Source organism: Sorex araneus, chromosome X (assembly GCF_027595985.1).
Source record: "Sorex araneus isolate mSorAra2 chromosome X, mSorAra2.pri, whole genome shotgun sequence".
Taxonomy (NCBI): Eukaryota; Metazoa; Chordata; class Mammalia; order Eulipotyphla; family Soricidae; genus Sorex; species Sorex araneus.
In genome coordinates this window covers 46,541,005-46,549,414 of record NC_073313.1, presented here as the reverse complement: position 1 = coordinate 46,549,414, position 8,410 = coordinate 46,541,005, and the positions used below count along the sequence as shown (strand labels likewise).

The 8,410-nt window shown below is 44.6% G+C and overlaps 1 protein-coding gene across 4 annotated transcripts in view; it reads left to right on the top strand.

The window, feature by feature from the left end:
- The first annotated feature begins 844 nt into the window (after window positions 1-844).
- Window positions 845-8,410, top strand: part of EFHC2 (EF-hand domain containing 2) — a 259,310-nt gene continuing 251,744 nt past the window's right edge. For 2 of the 4 annotated variants that reach the window (XM_055121648.1, XM_055121644.1), the window contains exon 1: window positions 2,246-2,362. In XM_055121648.1, the coding sequence (XP_054977623.1) occupies window positions 2,252-2,362 (111 nt within the window). In that variant the 5' untranslated portion in view covers window positions 2,246-2,251. Of the gene's footprint in view, window positions 978-2,245; window positions 2,363-2,531; window positions 2,637-8,410 lie in introns of those variants that run through there. The other 2 variants (XM_055121645.1, XM_055121646.1) reach the window with 2 other exon arrangements.

Here is an 8,410-nt window from a genome sequence, read left to right as displayed (position 1 = left end):
ACCAATTGAACTAGAAGTTAAGGGGAAATAAATAAACAACTGTATACCATTTCACATTCACTCAGCTAATTACTTAAAATTATACAGTTTGATAATACCTATTGAAAGAATGAAGGGGAAAGGGAACTGTCTTAATTGATTCAATGATTCTGGAGATTGGCAAGATCTAGTAAAGTTGATGATTTGAACTTACATATACAACAATTTTAAGTATGTATTTTAAGATCACAGCTACTTTCAAGCATGTATCTGAGATAAACTCAGGAGAAAGAATCAGATTGTTCACTGCAGCATCGTTGACAAATAATGAAAAATTGGAAACCTGATTTCAGCAACAGATGACATCAACAGATGAATCATTAATGCACCTAAAATAGATAATATGCATGTACATATATCTGTCTTACCATGTAGAAAGCTCGCAAACAAAATCTTTGAAGAAAAGGCAGGTAGCAGAAATTTATCCTATAGAAAGTATAAACCCAAAACAATGATGTATACGGTTGTAAATAAAAAAGGAAATACAGTCCCTGCCCCAGAGGAATTGAGGGTCACAGATTGTCAAGAGATGCAGTATCAGGAAAGGCAGAATAAAAGACGCTGAATACAGCCTGGGGATGAATGGAGGAAAAGGTGAAAGAACGTTTCCCAGGAATGGCAAAGCCTTCCTGTCTCCATTCACATTGAAGTAAATTCTGAATGCCAAGAAGGAGTCCCCCAGGTGAAAGAGAGGAGGGAAAGGTGTTTATGGTAAATAAATACATTTGCAATATCCCAGACGGAATAAACTACTGAGTCAGGTTTGGAAGCTGCCCTTGCTTGGTTTCTCAGGGTGAGCCAAAGCAGGGGAGGCCTTGGCAGGGCCCTGCTGACAAAGGCTCCAATTCCTAGAGGCGGCAGGAAGGCCAGAAGATTTGATCAGCGCGGAAGAGCAAGAGGTGCGCCGCTGAAGTAAATGAGGATGACTTCAAGGCAAGGTCTGTTAGGTTTTTAGTCGTATTGTTTTTTGGTTTTGTGCCACACCTTGCCATGCTCAGGGATTACTCCCGGCTGCACAGTCAGGAATTACACGGGGGGGGGGGGGAGAGAGAGAGAGAGAGAGAGAGAGAGAGAGAGAGAGAGAGAGAAAGAGAAAGCAGACACAGGCAGCTGGGTGGGGTGGTGGGAGGGAAACTGGTGACATTGGTGGTGGAAAATAAACACACACTGTTGGAGGGACGGGTGATGGAACATTGTATGACTGAAACCCAGCCACGAACAGCTTCAATCTAAAAAAAAAAAAAAAAGAGTAAGGTCATCCTTGGGGGGACATATGGGATGCCAGAGATCAAACGTGGATTGGCAGCGTGCAAAGCAAGTGCCCCTCCTGCTGTACTATCGCTCTGGTCGGCGCCCCCATCCCCAGTCCCCCCCCCGCCCCCCCTACCCCCCCCCCGCGCCACAAAAAATGAAGACAAGACAAAATATAAATGGGACCTGTACTGTCGAGAGGAGGGGGACCGCAAGCGTTCACCCAGGAGGACTAAGGGAGCAATTAATTGCATGTGTAGATAGGGAGTGCGGGTTTCTGGGGACTGGGCATTTTGGGGTGCGTGCTGGAGTGACAAAGGCTCGCGTTTTGTGCCTGGCCACCCCTGATTATAACCGGGAGCGAGTACCTCACAAACGTTCCGTAGCAGTATATATATATATATAAAAGCGTGCCGAGGAAGAAGTGAGAGCGGCGGGTCTCCCTGCGGGTGGGGAGGAGAGGCCGATGGTGTGGTTTTCAGTTCATAGTGACCGTTTTCATTACCAAAAAAAAAAAAAAAGTTGCTGTGAATTTGACACAGGGAAGGTTGACTTGCGTTCCATTTCTGAGAGCGCACGGGGGTCCTAGTTTTTGCGCTTCTCTGTGCGTTTCAAGTACGTTTCACAAGTAGGTGGCGAAACCCCAGAGCACCGCCGACACCAACGAAAACGAAGGTGGGGCAGGAAGCGCAGACGGGGCACCTGCGCGGGGGGGGGGGCAGGAAGCGTGGGGGCGGGGACGGCGCGGCCCTGGCTCTTTGTGTGTGCACAATGCGCGGGGCGCGAGGCGCCGCGGGGGGCCGGGCAGGGGCCGCGGCGTGGGCGGCGGCGGCGGGCGGGGGGAGGAAGGAGGGGGCGGGGGGGATGCAGAACTTCCCGCCGAGCCCCGCCCAGGGCCCGCCCCGCCTGCCCCGCCACGCCCCTTCCGTCTCCTGGCAACGCGGGGGGCGGGGTTTCAACAATGCGGCCGGGAGGCCGGCTCGCTGCAAGTTCCCCTTTCGGACCCTTGGCCACGACCTTATCCCAAACTATGTTTCTTCCGGTGCTGCCCGGCTACGACTTCAACCGCAACGTGAGTAGCGAGGGCGCCCGAGGTCGGAAGCCCCCGCCAGAGTTCAGGGGAGCAGGCGAGGTGGGGCCTGGCCGCCTCTGGCCCTGCGCGTTCTCTGGACTGGGCTCCATTTGCACCAAACTGAAGCGCTCGAACCCTTCTTCCCTGCCGCCCCTTGCCCCCCTCTCCCCAGTTTTCACCTGGATTTTTTTTTCCTGAGTTGCATACGTAAGTGGAGCCCCTTAGAGGTGGCAGGACCCGCAGAGGGAGCGAGGGTGACCGGTCAGCCTTTCAGGTGAGCCAGGCAGCTCGCCACGCCGCTGCCAGCCCGTGGGATTAGGTGCTATTTTATACCCATTTTACAGCCGAGAGAACGGAGGCTACACAGCCTTGCCGAGGCAGCCAACTTTTCTTCCACAGCCCAGGATGCTACTCACTATCCCACTTGAAAGAAAGTTTCTGTTCTTTTTTTTTTATTACTATTTTATTTTTTAGAAAGTTTCTGTTCTTAAGTGAAGAAACGTGTGTGCTGGCAGGGGCCGTAGAGGTAGAGATCCGCCAGTTTATAAAGTTTAAACGTCAAGTGTATGGAGACAAGCACGCACCCAAACCTGGGCACATTTCTCGCTTTTGCTTTGAATTGGGATGGTATGAGCATCCCGGGGGCTTGAGCCATGGTTCAGCGAACAGAGCTTTTGCCTTGCACCCAGCCGGGCCGGGTTTGGTCCTGGGCATTCCATTTGGTCCCCCAGCACCGCCCGGAGTAATTCCTGAGCATCGCCGGGTGTGACCCAAAAAGATTAAGAATAAGAACTTTTGCCAAGAAATGGCACCGTATTTAAGCAAAAATAAAAGTCAAGCTTTTGTTTGCACGGGTCCCTCCGCTCCTTCGGCTTGCTAATGTCTGCGAGAAAAAGGCAAGATGCAGGAGCAAGACATGCAAGATGGGAGGGGACCACAAAGGAGTTAGTGTAAACGGCAAATTTGGGAACCAGATCGAAGCATTTGACTTTGTTGCTTTTAAACGGAATTTGTATCTAAATTGTTAGCCCACTACCGGTTTATTTCCTTTGTAACTTAAGAACACTGGAGTCTGACCCCTAAGGTGGGCCAGTCCGTCCAATTTGCTTTTTCCTTTTAAACTTTATTGATTTCACAGAGCACTGTAGCACTGTCGTCCAGTTGTCCATCGATTTGCTCGAGCGGGCACCAGTAACGTCTCCATTGTGAGGCTTGTTGTTACTTTTTTTTGGCATATTGAATATGCCACGGGTAGCTTGCCAGGCTCTGCCGTGCGGGCGGGATACTCTCTGTAGCTTGCCGGGCTTTCTCAGAGAGAGACGGAGGAATCGAACCCGGTTACTGTCTAAATTTTAAGAGTACAGCTTCATACCTCAGTATGTGTCTGTGCCTCACTACACTAACCAACAAAGTTCTCACACTCAGGTTTGACCCCCTCTACGCATCCCACCCTCCTTCTTTCCCTCCCCTTCTGACAATATTTTTCACAGAGCTGAGTATTTTTATTGTGTTTTCTTAGTCCTTGGTTATTCTTGGTTTTCTTACCTTGGTTATTCTACATTCCACATCTATAATTCCTCATAGGAGAGAATGAAGTTAAAAAAATTCTGCCTTGGGGCTGGAGCAATAGCACAGCGGGTAGGGCATTTGCCTTGCACGCAGCCAACCCCGGTTCGATTCCCAGCATCCCATATGGTCCCCTGAGCACCGCCAGGAATAATTCCTGAGTGCAGAGCCAGGAGTGACCCCTGTGCACTGTTGGGTGTGACCCAAAAAGCTAAAAAAAAAAAAAAAAATCTGCCTTGTTTTACTTACCATGTTTTTTTTTTTTTTTCTTTTTGGGTCATACCCGGCAATGCACAGGGGTTACCTTCTGGCATTGCAGTCAGGAATAACTCCTGCCGATGCTCAGGGGACCATATGGCATGCTGGGAATTCAACCCGGGTAGGCTGCGTGCAAGGCAAACGCCCTACCCGCTGTGCTATTGCTCCAGCCCCCCTACCATGTTATTTTTATTCCTGTGTAATTACTCCAAATTCCAGCCATGTTATTGCACAAGGCATCATTTTATTTTTTTTTAAATATTTGAGTATTGACTAATCGTGCTTTGAGTATATGTTGCATGTTTTTTTTTTTATCTAGTTATTTTTTTCAGTGACTTCCCTAGCAGTGCTGTATGGGCAGGAACCACTGTGGGTGATTCTTGGCCCAGCAGTTGCAGGCCTGATGATTTGATGGGACCAGGGACTGCACTCAGGAACGCAAGCATGCCAGGCGTGCCCTCCACCCTTTTGAGCTATGTTAATGACTCCCAACTTCTTGAACACTGTTGTGTGCATTACTTGGCAGAGGACTTGAGTTTAGCCTTTCATGCTAGCCTTTGATAAACTAAGGCAGCCACCCAAATACAAATAAGAAAGACCCCTGTGTGGCAGAGTCTGGAAAACAATTCCAGAAATAAAGAAGCCTGCTGGGTAAAAGTAATTTTAATACCAAATTGAAAGTTGAGCCCACAGCTCTGAGCCCAGCAACACTTCCCATTCCCAGTGCCCGCCTCCTAACGAACACCCACAGTCCTCACACGGAGTGATTAAGCCTGGGATGGAAAATCGGTGGTTGGAGGAGATATTTTAAAACCTTCAAGGCTGTACTGAGTGTACTTTTTGCCTTTTTTCCTTAAGAATTTTTTTTCCTGCTGTGAACTACCAACACGTGTGCAAAAACACATACACACAAAATGAGTGATCCGAGAAGGAATATTAAGAAATAACTATGCACCAGAATGTTATTTGAAACCCCAAAAGCATTATCCCCAGACCAGGGTTGCCAGATTTTGCCAGTTAAAAAAAAAATCAAGGTTCCTCCTCAATATCTCATGGGATTCACTTATATGAAAAGATTATTTGTTATTTGCCTGAAATTCAAGTTTAACTGAGCATCTTTCTATTTTACACAACAACCCTATGAAGATCCTTTCTGGCATTACCTTTTCTCTTTAGACTATTGACTATCCTGGCTGCTATCCCTATAGTTGGGATGTGCTTGCCTTTGAATTCATATCAGTGAAGATGTTCAGTGTTTTTTCTTTTGTGACTGGCTTTTATTTTTAGCTCAACATGATTACTGAGATTTGTTCCTATGGCTGTCTGTAAAGGTGGTTTGTGCATTTTTCATTGCTCTCTAGTATTCCGTTGTGGGAGTCTGACATCATTTATACAAATATTTTACTCTTGACAGATTTGGTTTGTTTGGGGTTATTAAGAATAATTTGCTGTGACTATTTCTTGTTCATGTACAGTTGCTAGATTATACGGTGTTCATCTGTTCAGCTTTAGTAGATGTCAGAGTGATTATACCAATTTACATTTCCACCGGCATTTATGTTCCTATTGCTCCACATTCTTTCTAATGATTAATATTGTAGTCTTTTAAATTTTTAGTTTTTTGATCAGTGGAGTGTAGTGTCACCCTCTGTAGTTTTAATCTGGGCTTTCCTGATTCCTAACCAAGTTGATTTTGTAATCATTTGGATATTCTTTTGGTTAGTCCCTATGTGTCTGCTCTAATTTTCTACCATGCTGCTGACATTTTCTCAGTAATTTATCGGATTTCCTTATCCATTTGGGTATCACTCCTTTGTTAGATATCTGTTGCAAACATTTTTTAGTTTGGATTTGGCCTTTTCACCCTCCTGAGGGTGTTTTTGATGATTCTCCTTTCAATTAGTGCTTTTAGTTTTATTTCTTGTTTAAGAAATGATTCTTAGGCTGGAGAGAGAGAGAGCACAAGCTCAGAGGGCTGGAGCATGTGCTTTGCATGCTGGAGATGTGAGTTTGATCCTTTGCAACATATGGTTCATAGAGCACTGTCAGGAGCAATCCCTGAGCACTGCCAGGTGCAATCCCTGAGCACTGCCAGGTGTGGCTCCAAAACCAAAAGCTGAAAAGGGACAAAAAAAAGAAAAAGAAAGGAGTACTTACACCAAGGGCATGATAATATTTTCTTGTGTTATGTTACAGTCTAACGGGGAGAGAGAGGAGGAAGGGAGGGAGGGAGGGAGGGGGAGAGAGAGAGAGAGAGTAGGTGGATCAAATTGTATTTTTTTTCTCATGTGGAAATTCATTTGACACAGAATCATTTATTAAAAAACAGCATTCAACTGAGTCAAATTTACTTCTTTTTTGGACAGTACTGAGGTTTGCAGTTGGGCCCCAGGCATGCAAGACAACTGTTTTACCATTGAGCCACATCCCTGGCTGTCAACAGAGTACAATGTGAAAATATTGTTGGCTTTATTTAGAGTTCTGTGAATGGGTGATATTCATTCTTGCATGGAGAGGAGCTCCAAAGAGATCTCAAGAGTGGTTTGAGTATGATCTATAACTGGGTTACGTTTCCGATTGGTGATATAGGGTTGGAACCTATTTTCTTTATTTTTTTATTGTGGTAGCAGCCCTTGTGTTAGGAGTAAAATGTTACCATACCACACCTGATCATCAAAGTGTTAATGTACCTCCACCACTGTCCTTAGGACCTTTCCTGTCTACACCCCTGCCCTCTACAGACTCAGAATTCAGTAGAGTTTAAGGGTTGGTTTTCATTGGACATTGTCTTCCTTTGTTTTTATTGATTTCCTTTTATGCCACATCTGGATCAGATCTTCCAGTAGTCATCTTTCTTCTTGCTTATTTCACTTAGCATGATTTCCCCTCAAACCCCCACCCCACCTCCAGTTCTATCCAGGTTGTAGCAAAAGACAAGTTTCTGTCTTTTCTTTTAGCTGAGTAGTATTCCATTGTGTCTATACCCTACAGCTGCTTTATCTGTTTATTGTTTCATTCAACCCTATGATTGTTTCCAGATCTTGGCTATTTTAAAATAGCACTGCACTATATGTAGGAATGCATATATCTGTTCAAATTAGCGTTTTTGTATTCTTGGGATAGATGCCAAGGAATGGAACTGCTGGATTATATGGTAGTGCGTTTTAATTTTTTTGAAAAGTCTCCATTTAGTTTTTCAGACACTGAGCCAGTTTACTGACCTATCAAAACAAAATGAGGGTTCCTTTTTTCAATACCTCCCTACCAGCACCAGTTGTTTCCAGCCTTTTGGATATATGGGGTCTGTTTAATACACTTTTGGAAAAGGCCTCCTTTTCTCTGTAGAACTACCTTTGTCAGAAATCAAGTGTCCAAATTTGTCTGATCCTGCTGTTCTTTGTCAAAAAATATTCACTTAAACTTCGTAGGAGTGTGTGTGTGAGCTTACCTGCCTGTGTGTGCATTAGGGAATGATGTTATTTTCATTTACTAGATATTTGGGGTTGTCATTTGACAAATAAATATTTATATATTGAGTAATTGAGTACCTTATCTGTGCCCAAATCTCAGGTTTTTAAAATTATTGCACTCACCTTGGCACCAAAAGAGCTGCCCCCAAATTGATTTTATTAAAAAAAATACAAAATCACTTAAAAGATGGGATGCTCTCTGGCATAAAATTGTCAGTAAGTTAGTAAACCTAATCTGATTTTTTTTTCACCCTACCCCCAGAACCTTGCTTGCTGAATTAAATTATCAAGAGAGAAAACTGGGCCTCCTGGAGATAACATAATTACTGACAGTTTGGGTTTGAAATGATAACACAAGCTAACTTTCACTGCTTTTTTTTCCCCCCTAAGAGATTAAAAAGGAAATTGTTTCTTCCCTTACTTACCTCCAGGTAGTTAGTCATTCCTGAACCATAGATTGATTTCTGTCCAGCTAGGTGATAATGCCATCTATACTTGTAACCCTGAAACATAGTACGTGCATAGGGAGGATTGTCTTTTCTAAACTGTCAGTGCTAGTAGCATGGATGGCATTAAAATTTATTTTGATGTGAGTTAATTGAAGGCCTTAGGGAAAGATCACAACTGAATCCCAGTATCTGTTTTTCCAACAGCTTACAGGCTGGATTTATACTGAGCTCAGAGAATCTCAAACATATTGTCAAAAATAGTAGGATATTAAAGTTGGAAGGGGCATTTCCAGCCAAAGCTGAAA